The 15,189-nt window shown below is 56.6% G+C and overlaps 2 protein-coding genes across 8 annotated transcripts in view; one reads left to right on the top strand and one right to left on the bottom strand.

Annotated features, from left to right (window-relative positions):
• Positions 1-8,452, bottom strand: part of EPS8L2 (EPS8 signaling adaptor L2) — a 33,066-nt gene extending 24,614 nt beyond the window's left edge. For 2 of the 5 annotated variants that reach the window (XM_054437697.2, XM_054437706.2), the window contains exons 1-5: positions 8,297-8,407; positions 5,116-5,135; positions 3,768-3,861; positions 3,293-3,385; positions 813-1,014 (exon numbers count right to left, since the gene is read on the bottom strand). In XM_054437697.2, coding sequence (XP_054293672.1) covers positions 813-1,014; positions 3,293-3,385; positions 3,768-3,861; positions 5,116-5,135; positions 8,297-8,315 — 428 coding nt within the window. In that variant the 5' untranslated portion in view covers positions 8,316-8,407. Of the gene's footprint in view, positions 1-812; positions 1,015-3,292; positions 3,386-3,767; positions 5,136-7,687; positions 7,735-7,822 lie in introns of all 5 variants that reach the window. The other 3 variants (XM_054437699.2, XM_054437698.2, XM_063670643.1) reach the window with 3 other exon arrangements.
• DEAF1 (DEAF1 transcription factor) overlaps positions 1-15,189 on the top strand; it is a 64,389-nt gene that overhangs the window by 3,111 nt on the left and 46,089 nt on the right. For 2 of the 3 annotated variants that reach the window (XM_054437708.2, XM_063670646.1), the window contains exons 1-2: positions 9,095-9,383; positions 12,543-12,640. In XM_054437708.2, the coding sequence (XP_054293683.1) occupies positions 9,095-9,383; positions 12,543-12,640 (387 nt within the window). Of the gene's footprint in view, positions 1-9,094; positions 9,384-12,542; positions 12,641-15,189 lie in introns of those variants that run through there. The other variant, XM_063670647.1, reaches the window with a different exon arrangement.

Here is a 15,189-nt window from a genome sequence, read left to right as displayed (position 1 = left end):
AAAAAAAATAACAGAGCTAGAATTTGTTTAGCACTCAGTGCAAAAGGCAAAAGTTGATAAAACTGGAGTGGACAGAGGCTCAGAATGTGGGCCCCACAGCTGCTCTCTCTCCTGCAGTCCCGTCCCCGGCCTTAGCCCTGACCTCTCCTCCGAAGCTCCTGAAGGGAGGAGTGTGGCTGAGATGGAAACTGCTAGGCAGCAGAGCTGCTGGCTTGTTTGCATTTATTGCTTTAGGAACCCAGAGTGCACTCTTGCACCCAGGCCTGCCTGCCTGTGAGGCAGAGCTGGGGTCGCTCAGAGCACAAGGCCTACACCATCCTGTGTCTCCAGCCCGACTTGGAAACACAGGTGGGGCCTGGCCACGGAGTAAACTGGGCTCTCGGAACACAAATTAGGACCATCGGGGAACTAGGGGGTGATGGGGGATGCAGTGAGATGAGGCCTCTGTTCCGAAGGGCTCTGTCCTCCCTCTCGGCCCTGGGGGCCCATGGGGGTCTGTGGAGGCCTGGCTGCTGAAGCCAGACCCCACTGACAGGGCTGAGTGTGTGCTCCTGGGACTCACCTCGAAGGCAGTTCTGTGTGGTCCCTACCCTCCCTGCAGCTGTTCCCAACACCGGGGCCGTCAGCAGTTTGTTCTGCCCTGACTCCTGCTCCCACTCCTGCCAGGACAGACGGAGCCATCCAAAACCACCTATGGCCAGTCCCTAGGAAAAGTGCCCTTCCTGTCCAGGAATGGGGAGGTGACAGCTGGGGGACTGGCCAGGCCCAGGAGGAGGGCCCCAGTGTGGGGCATCCTGGGTGTCCGTAGCTACCTGGTGAAGGCCGCGATGGCAACCACCTGCAGGACGGCCTCCAGGCCGTGAAGGGCCAGGAGCGTGGCGCTGAGGGCCCAGTCCGCCCACAACACCAGGGTCTGCCAAAGCAGGAAGTGGGCAGAGAGGAGGGCGGTGCCGGCCGTGAGGGCCAGGCTGGCGGCCAGCGGCCTCTCAGCCTCTGTCAGGTTGCCCCTGGTGCCTGCAGAACAGAGCAAAGGGGGAGTGAAGGTGGTGCGGGGCGCTCCCCGGAGCCCACCGCCCACAGGTGCCTGGAGGGCTGCTGGGACCAGAGCAGCTCCTTGCCCTACGTCCCTCCTGGGGAATTCCAAGGAGACAGCCTCCATGGCCACCCAGAACTCAGGAGAGCCAGAGCACACGGGCAGCACGGGCATGAGCCCCTCCTCAGGGAGGTGCCCGGAGAGCCAGAGCGCATGGGCAGGACGGGTGTGAGCCCTTCCTGGGGAGGTGCCCCTGCAACACCATGGTTTGATCTGTCTCTGGGTCTCTGGGTCAGCTGTGTGGCAGGGGTGAATTTGGCTTCTAAAATGATTCAAGTGCATTGGCCATGTTTTCCTAATTCCAAGTGGAACTGAAGGGATTTTTTTGAAAAATTCCCAAAGTATTTTTCTCTGGTCCAAGGCCAGCTCTAGAAAATTTCATGAATATGTATTAAAAACAAAACTGCATATTTAGCAAACAAATGGGTCAGTCACTGGCTAGGCCAGGTGCCTGGAGACCCTGCAGGGTGCGGCGCGCTTGGGGAGGGTCCCGTTGGCCTAGCAGCCCCCAGCAGGGCCAGGCCACACCCCGTCCCCACAACCTTGGGGCAGGCCCAGGCCCCCGAAGATCCGGCCAAGAACCGGGCCTCCGAGCAGCAGCCGCGCTTGCACCCTCCCAGCAGTGCCTGCTCTGGCGGGCAAGCTGTAGAGGCTCTGGGAACATCAGTGAGTACAGACAAGACACTGATGGCCAGGCACCCCTGAGTGGGATGGGCAGCTGAGAGAACTCGCCTCCATCCTCCTAGTGTGTCTGAGGCCTGATAACAAGAGGAAGGGTGGGGGCCACCCTTCCCCGCAGCCTCGGTTCCTCACTGGACATCGGGCATCAGGGGTGTATCTGTATGTGAACAAGAGGGGCCCAAGATTCCAGCCTGGCAGGGGCACAGCGCCCTGGAAGTGCCCATTGCATTCCCCACGGCAGGACAATGTTTCACAAACACGTGTGTTTAGGTGCACGTGTTATGACCACGAGCATGCAGAGGGCTGGAAGTCTGCACCCCGCTGGCCACAGAGGTGAGCTCTGGGGAGGGCAAATTTCCATGTTTTACTTCTGCACCCCTTGAATCTTGTACAGGAACATACCCTTGAACAAACTGTGTGGTTAAAAAAAGGGGAGTGAGGCCAGGCACTTTGGGAGGCCAAGGTGGGCAGATTGGTGGAGCCCAGGGTTTCAAGACCAACCAGGGCAACATAGTGAAACCCTGTCTCCGGCCGGGCGTGGTGGCTCATGCCTGTAATCCCAGCACTTTGGGAGGCCGAGGCGGGCAGATCACGAGGTCAGGAGATCAAGACCATCCTGGCTAACATGGTGAAATCCCATCTCTACTAAAAATACAAAAATGAGCCAGGCGTGGTGGCAGGCACCTGTAGTCCCAGTTACTCGGGAGGCTGAGACAGGAAACTGGAATGAACCTGGGAGGTGGAGCTTGCAGTGAGCCGAGTTCACGCCACTGCACTCCAGCCTGGGTGACAGAGCGAGACTCTGTCTCAAAAAAAAAAAAAGAAACCCTGTCTCCTTGTCTCTACCAAAAAAAAAAAAAAAAAAAAAAAATTAGCTGGGTGTGGTGGCGGGTGCCTGTAGTCTCAGCTACTTGGGAGGAGGGGGAGGGCTAAGGCAGGAGGATTGCTCGAGCCCAGGAAGTCAAGGCTGCACTGAGCTGTGACTGCACCACTGCACTCCAGCCTGGGCAACAGAGTGAGAACTTGTCTCAAAAAAAGTAGGTCACTTGAAGGGGTTGCAGACTTGGGGGTCCCTAGAGCTGGAGTGGGGAGGCTGGGAGCTCCCACCCCTCCAGATTCTGCTGCCTTTTGGGACCTAGCAGAACTCTCCAGGGCTCTCTCCTCAGACAGCTAAGGCCAAGGGGAAGGAAAGGGGTGCTGGTGAATATTCTGGAGCTCCGGATGTGGTGGTGGGCTGGGCTTCTGATCTCAGTGCCATTACCCGGTGGCTTCTACAAGACATGCTTCCAAACACAGAGTCTCTCCCAACGATGCCCCCGGTGTTACTTGTCTCTGGGACAAAACTTCTCGATTAATACTTAATGACACTGTAAGGTGAGCCTGCAAAGCAACTGGGTAAGCAGTTTGGATAAAAAATGTCTCCGAGAACCATACTATAAAATAATTACTCTTAAAAGGCTGTGGAAACAGATAGCAACTCTTAGGACAGGTTCTTCACAGTGTTAACAGTCCACTCACCCAGGTATAACCGAACCGCTTCCAGAATCCCCATCAGAAACAGCAGAGCAAGATCGAGGACCAGGTAGCGGTGAGGATAGCTGAACACCTGACCTGAAAAGCAGAGGTACGGACGAAACATAAGTAACCTGGCGCAGCAGCAGCAGCCACCTCAGCTTGCCTTTTCCTTTTTCTGTTTTTTTTTGAGACAGGGTCTTGCTCTGTCACCCAGGATGGAGTGCAGTGGTGCAATCTCGGCTCACTGGAACCTCCGCCTCCTGGGTTCAAGCAATCCTCCCACCTCAGTCTCCCGAGCAGCTGGGACTACAGGTGCCCACCACCACGCCCGGCTACTTTTTGTGTTTTTAGTAGAGATGGGGTTTCCCCAGGTTGACCTGGCTGGTCTCGAACTCCTGACCTCAAGTGATCCGCCTGCCTCAGCCTCCCAAAGTGTTGGGATTACAGGCGTGAGCCACTGTGCCCGGCCCTGACTTACTTTTATACGTGATCATCAGGAGCGTGGCGAGGAAATACAGGGCGTAGTATGTTCCGCTGAGATAAAACAGCATTTGAAGGGGAACTGAAGAGAGCTGGTGAGTGGTTAAGGATCCTCAAGCTCAACAGGCTTGGGAGCAGCCTCCCAGGTGGCTGAACAAGAGGGGCTGGTTCTGTCATCTGTTTGGTGGCCACAGACATCAAGGGACCGTGGGGTCCTGCCAATGGCTCACTGCCGATCTGAGGCTTCTATCACTATGCTGGCTGCCAATGTGGTCCCATGAGCTGACAAGGCCTTCGTGGGACCCCCCTCCATGCCAGAGCAATGTGGTCTGTGCACCGCAGCCCCTGCCCTCAGTGACTGTGGACAGGACTGGTCAGGGGACAACCTCCACACACTGGTACTCCCAGTGATGTCACCCTGACTCTGGCCCCAGTTATGAGTTAGAGAGAAAAAATAACTTTGTCATTTTTTTTTTTTTTGAGATAGAGTCTTGCTCTGTTGCCCAGACTGGAGTGCAGTGGCACAATCTTGGCTCACTGCAACCTCCGCCTCCTGGGTTCAAGTGATTCTTCTGCCTCAGCCTCCTGAGTAGCTGGGATTACAGGCGTGTACCACCATGCCCAGCTAATTTTTTGTATTTCTAGTAGGGACAGGGTTTCACCATGTTGGCCGGGCTGGTCTGAAACTCCTGGTGTCAAGTGATCTGTCCACCTCAGTCTCCCAGAGTGTTGAGATTACAGGCATGAGCCACTGTGCCCGGCCACTTTTTTCATTTTCTTCAGAGGAAATATATTTCTGTTTGGGGGACTTAAGTATTTAGTAGCCATTTCCTGAGCTGTGTACATTTCCTATTTGTTTATGTTAACATGAGTCTATGGGGCCAGGCACAGTGGCTCACGCCTGTGATGCCAGAGCTTCAGGAGGCCAAGGCTGCAGTGAGCTGTGATCGCCACACTCCAGCCTGGGTGAGAGGAAGGCTCTGTCCTTAAAAAAACATAAACAAACAAAAATAAAATAAAATAAAATGAATCTAGGGACAAAGTGAGGGATTTCCATCTTCCTGCCACTAGTGGCCGAGACAGAGGCAGGTGGCCATCCCCTTGGGAGCCGGGCAGTGTGGCACGCTTAGCCACTTTGTGCAGGGCTGAGCAGGTAGGGGATGGAGCCAGCTCAACTGATCCGAGGAAGTTACATCAACTCTCTAAATCTGTCAAGGAACACCCCCTCTCCAAAGTGGCATTACTAGACAGAACTTAGGGAAAACGTGGGGTGAGGCCGAGTGCTCTCTGTGCATCAGTAATTCGGGCCTCTGGGTGCTGTCCTGGAGGGGCACGCAGCAGGATACCACTGTGGAGGATCCTCTCCCTGAAAGAGAAAGGGGCCGTGAGCAAGGCCTGACAGCCACCAGGATGCTTTCCTGGGTCTCGCTCCACACTGATAGGAACCACCCCTGCTTTACTTTCCTTTGATCTCATATTTGTAGAAAGCAGCAAACATATACCGTGGGCCTGCCCCCAGGTATCTCCCGTGCCTCTCTAACCATCCTTCAACGAGGCTAGGAGTCTCTGCCTTTCAGAACCTGAGGCTGGAGACAGTGAGTACTGGGGGCACCGGAGTGAGAAGTGAACCTGCGCCAGACCCAGCTGGCCCTCAGGGAAAGCAGCACCCTGGAGCCTACCCCAACAGCTGCTCTCCTTGTTGTCTGTGGCTGTCTGTGGCTTCTCCGTATTTGCCACACATGTATGACTAGATGAAAACCTTTTCTGACTTAGGTTGTAACAAATCTTTTTTTCATAATTGGAGACATTTGCTTTCCTCTGAAATTTTATCCCCAAATATCCCTCCAAAAATAAGAATTTTCCAAACCAGCAATGCAGCTGTCCAATCTTTTCATCATGCAACCTCTTGGGCCTTCTCCCACCCCCACCTGAGAGATGACAGGAAGCCCGAGGAGTGAGTGGAGTCTCTTTCCTCCTTTTTGATTCTGAGGTTTTGCATCTGAAGACTCCTCTGACTCATCCTGGATCCACAGTGACCTGGAGCAGACTGTCTGAAAAGGGCTCACGCTAGTTGCACATGTGATATGTACACGTCTCTTCATGTGTAGATACATCAATACAGATCAAGAATTGGGCAGAAACCTCTCATAAAAGGAGGCTTAAGCTGCACCGCTGGGCGGCAGGCAGGACAGCAACCTGAACACAGCCTCTGTTCTATTTCCCCTTCAGCGCCAGGGAGGGCAGGACAGAAACCTGGCGTTGGTGAGATTTTGTGGCTGATCCCACAGCTTCTTGGGCAGATCTGGGGCCTTCTGTGCTAGAGTTTGTGGAATCTCACACGGGCAAGAGTCTTAAGCCAGTAAGTACAGGACGTCGGCATCAGAGACTCAGAACTGGGCTCCTGGAAGAGGCAACACAGGCTGGAAGCAGGAAGCCAAGTGCACGGCAGACCACGTCGCATCACGTTACCGGCAGGCCACTCTTTAAACCGGATCTGTTCTTTTCCAGGCCCTAGCTAAACCAGGCCACCTAAATACCTGTCATTATCTGTGATGATTTCGCATTAATTGGGGTTTTTGTCCCTTCTGTTCCTTTTCTTAAAGGTTGGCTTCTTGAACACTTCCAATGTGTCTGCTAGTTGCTCATTGTTATAGATTGAAGTTATGGGGCTGGGGGAAAAACTGTATAAAAGCCTTAAGTGATGTAACATTTCAATAATTAATATGAAGGGCGGCTATAACCAGATACGCTGTTCTAACAATTCCAGACCTGCAGGAGCTCATTCTGACTGAACGTAGCCTTGGTTTCAGGACATTTTTTGTCAGTGACTTACTATAATCATAATGTGGCTACGAATAGCTGTGTCAGGCAGAAGTTAAACATGGAAGTAAAAAAGAACAAATGTTTTCCCTGATGTAATGGACAAGGTGTGTTAAGAAATCTTGTTCTGGTATACACTTAATTTTTTTAGAGACAGGGTTTTGCTCTGTTGCCCAGGTTGGAGTGCAGTGGCCTGATCACAGCTCACTGCAGCCTCAACCTCCTGGGATCCAGTGATCGGCCAGCCTCAGCCTCCCACGTAGCTGGGACCACAGGCTCCCTGAGGTAATTTTTTTTTTTTTTTTTTGAGACAGAGTTTCGCTCTTGTTGCCCAGGCTGGAGTGCAATGGTGCGATCTTGGCCAACCGCAACCTCTGCACCACCCCGCCCCCCCGGGTTCTAGCGATTCTCCTGCCTCAGACTCTCAAGTAGCTGGGATTACAGGCATGCACCATCACGCCAGGCTAATTTTGTATTTTTAGTAGAGACGGGGTTTCTCCGTGTTGGTCAGGCTGGTCTTGAACCCTCGACCTCAGGTGATCCGCCCGCCTTGGCCTCCCAAAGTGCTGGGATTACAGGCGTGAGCCACTGCGCCTGGCCTTCCCCGGGGTAATTTTTAATTTTGTTTTGTAGAAGGGGGTCTCTCGCTCTGTCGCCCAGGCTGGAGTGCAGTGGCCTGATCACGGCTTCACTACAGCCTCAACCTCTTGGGCTTAAGTGATCCACCAGCCTCAGCCTCCCACGTAGCTGGGACCACAGGCTCCCCGGGCTAATTTTTAATTTTTGTAGAGGGGGGTCTCGCTCTGTCGCCCAGGCTGGAGTGCAGTGGCGCCATCACGGCTCACTGCAGCCTCGACCTCCTGGGCTCAAGTGATCCGCCAGCCTCAGCCTCCAGAGTAGCTTGGCCCACAGGGGTGCGCCACCACGCCTGGCTGATGTTTACCATTTTTTGTGTAGCGAGGGGGTCTTGCTATGTTGCCCAGGCTGGTCTCAAATGATCCTGCAGCCTCGGCTTCCCAATGTGTCAGGCTTACAGGCCTGAGCCACTGCGCCCAACCTAAACTTAATTTTTAACCAAATGAAAATACACAAACAAACCTGGTTACTAGACGCTGCCCTGCCTATGGTGTAGCCGTTCTTTATTCCTTCAAAACAAAGCACCTAATTACTAGAGAACACGCACGAAGGTTTGGCACTTCAGCGCCCGCGTATGAGAGTTCTGGCTGTACCCACAGACAGCAGAAGGCGGTTCCTCTGCAGGATGGCCGATTTACTGCTTTGGTCTGTCCCTTTCTCCTCTCGGAGGCGAGTCTCTCAGGCAGGACGGCTGAGGCACCGGCAGCCGCGATTTTCTTGGGCGAGAGTTCCAAGGCTACCGAAACCCCGCGCCCATCCCGCCCACGTATCTTCACAAAAACCACGCGCGGGACAAGAGCTGCTGGGGACCGGGGCCCCTAGAGCCGCTCCACACCCACCCTGCCCGGGGCCAGGCGCCCGCGCGCGGGGGAGCTCCTCGGGGTGCAGGACGCCCGGCACCCAGGCCAGACCACGCCGCGCTTCTCGATGGGGTGACGGAGCTGTCTCGCTCACGTAGAGACGGTGGCACGGCCCCGTGAGCACACCGAAAACGGAAACCGGATTGTCACCACAGGGAAACGCCGCGCCCGCCGCTGCAAGGCCGGAAGCCCCCACCCCGCCTGAGCTCACCTCGCCGCGCGGCCGCCATCTTACCCGCCCCGCCCGCCGGTCCGTCGCGATCCCGGCAGCCTCTCGGCCCGCGCGCTCACGCTCCTTCGGCCATTTTCGCGTCTCCTGACGAAGGGGCCCGACCGCGCCGCGTTTCGGGAGCGGACGTCCGAGCCACGGCCGAGGCCCGATTTGTCCGTCCGGCACCGCTCGGACACTTTCGGAAGGGAGGAGGTGGAGAACCGAGGTTCGGGAGCATTCGGGCTCGGGGACATTCGGCTCGTCTCGGCTCGGCCTCGGGCTGACTCGGCTCCCGCCGGCGGCGGGAACGGGCGAAACCCGCGGCACTAAGCTGTCTCTGAGAGGCGGAATTGCGCCGGGCGCCGGCGAGAATCTGCCTAGAGCCGTCCAGCCCTGTCGGCCGGGGACGACAGCCGCCTCAGCCTGTAAGACAGTGAGGAGAGCCGGAGCCAAGTCTCTCGGAAGCCCTCGTGCGGACTCGGACCTATTCGTACTGATTCGGCTTCCCACTTCGGGGAACTTCGACCCTCCTCGGTTCAGGACTCGGTCTCGGCTCGGCAGCTTCGTGCAGGTTCGGCTCCTACTCGGGCAGCCTCGGTTCGCCTCGGCTCCGCTCTGCGGGCGGACTCGGCTCGGCTCTGCTCGGCGGCTGGCTGCGTTTTCGGTCCTTATTCGGGCGGCGGCTTCGGGCGGCCTCGGCCCAGCTCGGGCGTCCTCTTCGGGCTCCGCTTCGGGCTCCGCGACCGGCGCTTCGGGCGGCCCCGGACGGCACCTTCGGGAAGGCTCGGCGGAGTCCGGATGGAGGACTCGGACTCGGCGGCAAAGCAGCTGGGCCTGGCTGAGGCGGCGGCGGTGGCGGCCGCGGCCGCTGTGGCGGCGGCGGCCGCGGCCGCGGCAGGAGGCGAGGCGGAGGAGCCGGTGCTGAGCAGGGACGAGGACTCGGAGGAGGACGCAGACTCGGAGGCGGAGCGGGAGACGCCGCGGGTCACGGCAGTGGCGGTGATGGCGGCGGAGCCCGGGCACATGGACATGGGCGCCGAGGCCCTGCCCGGCCCCGACGAGGCCGCCGCTGCCGCAGCCTTCGCAGGCAAGTGCGCCCGCCGGCCTCTCGCCTCGTCCGGTTCCCGCGCGCCTACCCCGCGCGCCTGCCCCACACAGCTGCCCCACGTGACCAGCCTGCCACACCTGTCCCTCACACCTGCTCCACGTGACCAGCCCGCTCCACCCGCCCTGCACACCTGCCCCTCACACCTTCCCCACGTGACCAGCTCGCCCCTCACACCTACCCCTCATAACTGCCCCTCACACCTGCCCTACGTGACCAGCCTGCCTCACCCGCCCCTCACACCTTCCCCACATACCTGCTCCAGGTGACCAGCCTGCCCCACCTGCCACAAATACCTGCCCCGCACACCTGCTCGACGTATCCAGCCTGCCCCACCTGCCCCACGTGATCGGCCTGCCCTACCTGCCCCGCACACCTGCCCCACATACCTGCCCCAGGTGACCAGCCTGCCCCACCTACCCCGAACACCTGCCCTGCACACCTGCCCCTGGTGACCTGTCCAGCCTCACCTGGCCTGGCCCTGCCCTGCACACACCTGTCCCCTGCCCCCCTTTTCTTTGTGGCAGCCCCGCCTCCTACTGGTCCCCCCTGTGCAGCTCTGCCCCTGCCCTGCCTTCGTCCATCCTGGCTCCCCCCACCCACCTGTCCTGGAGAAGCCCTGGGGCGGGTGGGTACCTGTGGTCACCAGGAACCCCCCACTTCCTGAGGGCCAGTTCAGGCATGACCTGAGCGCTAGGGAGCCAGGGGTGGGCAGCCTGCTGGAGGCCATGATGCCAGAGGTCGGCGTGGCTGTGTGATGGCCCAGGGGGGCTGTGGAGCCACCTGTGCAGCCTGTCCTCCCAGTCCTCCCTCTTCCTCTTGCCTTTTTCCCTAAGGACCTGCTCCTCCTGCCCCGCTTCCTGTCGGGCTCCCTTTGGGAAGGCCACTGTGGCTTGCCAGCCCATATTTTTATATAACCTGCTTATAGTTTCTTGCCACACAGAGCAGTCTCCTTCTCAGGCTCCAAAACACTGGGAGCCTGGGACAGAGCTCACAGATGCCCTACGGGGCTGGTGCCGTCCAGCCACCTCCTGTGTCCCGCCCTTGTGTCAGTGGGGCATAGACTTCCCCACCCACTGGCTTCCTAACGCACTGTACTCTTCACCATTTGAGCTCCCGAGTGTCCCCCAGGGACTCACAGCTCAGTGTTGAGACCCTTGGGAGGAGCTTCTTGTTGCGTTGTGAGGCACTTTTCCCCTAAGGAGCTTTGCGGGTTGAGGAACTGGATCCCAGTCCTGGTGTGCTGGGTATGTCAGGGCATTGCATGTGCTCTGGGTGCTTGTTCGGCCTGGGGGCTGGGTGGGGGCCAGCAGCAGCGTCTGGGCTGCCCTTGGTCAGCTGAGTGGCCCTTGAAGGCAAAGGGGTCACTGCTGCTTGTTTGGTTGGTTAAGAAAAAAAATGAGGGAAGGCTTTGTGACTCTCAGGGGTTGGCGTTCATCGCTAAACTGGTTTGACATTGGGATTTGGAGCCATGAGGTTGATTTCAGGTTTTTGTCATTTTTGCACGTATTTTTCTGAATGCATAAAAGAAAAATGATGCTGTCCATCATGATGTCAGAGAAATGTGTTGACGTGTGTTTTCTTCTGAAAAATATGGTAGTTGTGTTTTGATGTGGTAAAAGCATTTTAATACTTTTAAAAAATTATGAATAGCTGAAGTCAAGTGGTTTTCAGGTTTAAGTAACTCAGCAGGACACGCTGCTGCCTGAGGAGCCTTTGGGTGGCTGCTTCCAGGGCTGCCGTGGGCCTGGCGTTCAGCACTCACTGTGGCCCTGCGCCGCATGCCGGGGCTTGTGGTGCTGAGAGGCGAGGATGATGAGCCGTGTGCCTGGTGTGGTCTGGTCGTGGAGACAGACAGCAAACGTGCCTTTTTTTTTTTTGAGATGGAGTTTCGCTCTTGTTGCCCAGGCTGGAGTGCAATGGTGCGATCTCAGCTCACCGCAACCTCTGCCTCCCGGGTTCAAGCAATTCTCCTGCCTCAGACTCCCGAGTAGCTGGGATTACAGGCATGTGCCACCACGCCCAGCTAATTTTGTATTTTTAGTAGAGATGGGGTTTCTCTATGTTGGTCAGGCTGGTCTCGAACTCCTGACCTCAGGTGATCCGCCCACCTCGGCCTCCCAAAGTGCTGGGATTACAGGCGTGAGCCACTGCGCCCGGCTGCAAACAGGCATTTTTAGGGCAGTTTGGTGAGTGCTGGGTTAATGGTATGGTCAGGACTCATTCAACCAGTATCTTTTAAGCATCTGCTGTGTGCCAGAGATTGCCCTGGACACAGGACATCCTAGAACTCTGGGTGACAGAAGAGCCACTTGCTTGGCCTAGGAGCATCACAGGAAGACTTCGCAGAGGCAGAGAGGAGGGTGTGGGGGTGTTGGCGGCAGAAAGTGTTTCTCTAGAAACACTCCAGCACGCAGAGGCTGGAGCTGCAGGACCTATCTGGGATGACAGGGCCAGGAGGTGGGGTGCAGCTGACCTCTGTGGTACCTGCCCTCTGTGCAGATGCTGCCGGAGGGCCTGTCTGCATGCCAGGGGGCTGAGTTCCATGTTGTAGGGGGTGCGGTGGGGTGGCACCAAGGGACACAGGCAGGTTAGATGTACTTTTTAGGAGGAAGGGGTCAGAGACCAAGGGCAATGGCAGTGAGCATGGGGCCGAGGTCACCTGACGATGGTGGCCTGACCCCTGCGGTGGGGGAGAGGCAGGAATGGAGCTACAAGAGTGGGTCCAGGAGGTGTCCTCACCTGCGGGGAGGCTGAGAGCTCCTTGTAGGCGCAGGGCACACCTGACCGGCAGAACACACAGCTGCGCTGCAGAAGGAGATAGAAGCCCCATGGTGGTTTGGTAGAGCTGGGGCTAGCTGGGGTGTTGGGGGGCGGGTTTGTTGTATGCATTTTTTTACTGCACATAAAAGGCTTTACTGGGGAAGAATAGATTTCCTCTCTTTTTCCTGGAAGAGCCGAATGACTTAGACAATGGAATAGAAATGTTGGTCGAGCATGTTCATGGAGTGTTAAGATCTTCCTGGTTACAAGGGCACATACCTGAGGGGGAGTCCCTTTGTTTGAAGCACCTGAGTGAGGCTGTTTGCTTTGTCTGTTCTGGCTTTCGTTGCTTGTTAAATGAGGCTCCTTCTGTTGCAGAGGTGACCACAGTGACAGTGGCCAACGTGGGGGCTGCTGCAGACAATGTCTTCACCACGTCCGTGGCGAACGCAGCGTCCATCTCAGGACATGTTCTGGTAAGCTGCTCTGAGGGGCATAGCCCAGCACGGGTGGTGCCACTCTGGGGGCCTGGGGCTTCCCTGAGGCTCTCCCGGGGTTCAGCCCGCTGTGTGTGAACGTCTGCTCTGTGAGCTGGGGAGGGACGCACTGGCTTGCTCTGCTCTCAGAAGCCTTTGGGCTGTGCTGGGGGCGGGAGAAATTACAGCTGAGGTAGAAGCTGCCTCAGAAGGCCAGGTGAAGAGTCACACCTCATCAGATGGGCTTGTGGCCTGCGTCGGGCGGGGACTCCCAGCTCCCGACCCAGTCCAGGCTGCTGTCTGGCCACAGTTCAGCCTCTGCCTGAGGCCCGGCCCTGCCTGTGCTCCTTATCCTATAGCTGCAGGGCCAGCTGAAAGAAGCACGGCGTTTCCCTCCCCCATATGCTGTTCTTGTAGCATTTATGGTGCAGTCTCCCACGCTCCTTCATTCTGCACGCCTGACTGCTGTCTACTTAGGAAACTGCTGAAAGCCAGTTGTGTTTCAAATAGTGTCTGTGCCAGTTTCAGAGCCCTTTTGTGATCATGTTTTATCAGCTTGTTTTATGTTTTATATGTGGGGCCTTCGGCAATCTGGGGACATCTGGTCAACCAGGGCAGGCAACCTTGTTTCCAAGTGGCAGGTGTCGGGGTGGGTCCAGTCTCCAGAAAGGGATTTTCCCTGGAGCCTTTGGCACCTGTTACTTGTGGTCTTTTCAGCCTTGGTCAGACACCTGGGACATCATCTACATATACCTGAAAGCAGAGTGGTTATTTGTTTGTTTTGTTTTTGAGACGGAGTCTTGCTCTGTCACCTAGACTGGAGTGCAGTGGTGCGATTTCGGCTTATTGCAACCTCCGCCTCCTGGGTTCAAGCCATTCTTGTGCCTCAGCCTCGTGAGTAGCTGGGATTACAGGTGTGTGCCACCATGCCAGGCTAATTTTTGTATTTTTAGTAGAGACAGGTCACCACGTTGTCCAGGCTGGCCTCAAACTCCTGACCTCAGGTGCCCGCCTTGACCTCCCAAAGTGCTGGAATTATAAGGATTATAGGTGTGAGCCACTGCACCCGGCCGGAAAGCAGAGTTATTGTTAGAATGGTAGCAAACAGAAAACTTGTGAAGGACTTCAGTAAAAACATAAGAAACTTGGAAACCCCCCGCCCTGCCCTGCCCTCCCCTCCCCTCCCCTCCCCTCCCCTCCTCTCCCCTCCCCTCCGTCCCCTCCCTCCCCTCCCCCCTCCCCTCCATCCCCTCCCCTCCCCTCCCCCCCTTCCCTCCCCTCCCCTCCCTCCCCTTCTTCCTTTTTGACAGAGTCTTGCTCTGTTGCCCAGACTGGAGTGCAGTGGAGTGATCTCAGCTCACTGCAACCTCCACCTCCTGGGTTCGCCATGTTGTCCAGGTGGTCTCAAACTCCTGACCTCAGGTAGCTACCATCTCGGCCTCCCAATGTGCTGGGATTACAGGCATGAGCCACCACGCCCAGCCCAGAAACTTGGTTTATTTCTGGTGGCTGTGAAAACACACACAAGCTGACCGATGGCCACGTGGCGATCTGTCTTTTCAGTCATGCTGCTCCTTCCTGGCAGCGGGGTCTGGGCCTCTCCTCATTTCCTAGGAGGGGCTGAAGCCCAAGGCACCTGTGGGTGCCTGGAACGTGCTGATGTCATGGAGCCGGGGTGTCCTGCAAGTGCCTGCAGAGGCTGAGGCTGGTCTTCTCTCCTCCAGGCCAGGAAGAACAGAGACTGCTGTGTTCCTGTTTGGAAACTGACAACAAAGCGGGGCACGGTCTGAAATAACTGTATGTTCCCTTCCTAAGAAAAATACTCTGTGACTCTTAAACAAACACAAGACATTCCTTTTCTCCAGTGAAGAGCTGCAGGTCTTTGGTGACTCAGGCACAGTGGTAGGACCCCCTTTGTGAGCCCAGGCGCCAGGCATGTATGTTGGGGGTCCCTCCACTCCATGATAAACTTCTACTCAAGTGCCCTGATTTGACAGTGACATTTTCAGATATAGGAAACAGTTGTCGGCTGGGCGCGGTGGCTCCTGCCTGTAATCCCAGCACTTTGGGAGGCTGAGATGGGCAGATCATGAGGTCAGAAGATTGAGACCATCCTGGCTAACATGGTGAAACCTCATCTCTACTAAAATAAAAAAAATGCAAAAAATTAGCCGGGTGTGGTGGTGGGCATGTGTAGTCCCAGCTACTTAGGCGGCTGAGGCAGGAGAATGGCGTGAACCTGGGAGGCGGAGCTTGTAGTGAGCCGAGATGGCGCCACTGCACTCCAGCCTGGGCGACAAAGCGAGACTCCGTCTCAAAAAAAAAAAAAAAGAAAAAGAAAAAAAAGAAACAGTAGTCTTCTCGCTTTGCCTCGGTTTTGTATTCAGAATGAAAACCTTGGGGCACCCAGAACACTGGGTTCAGAGAGGCCCCTGGAAGTCTCTGGTCTGCCCCACCGCTGGGTGAACAGAGCCTGCAGGCCAGAGTTTGCCGGATGACTTGGCCAAGGTAGGGTTCAAGTTCCAGCAGTGGTGTGTGGGCATGGGGAC

This window comes from Pongo pygmaeus, chromosome 9 (assembly GCF_028885625.2).
Source record: "Pongo pygmaeus isolate AG05252 chromosome 9, NHGRI_mPonPyg2-v2.0_pri, whole genome shotgun sequence".
Taxonomy (NCBI): domain Eukaryota; kingdom Metazoa; phylum Chordata; class Mammalia; order Primates; family Hominidae; genus Pongo; species Pongo pygmaeus.
The sequence above is the reverse complement of the archived record's forward strand: the minus strand, read 5'-3'. Positions and strand labels throughout refer to the sequence as shown.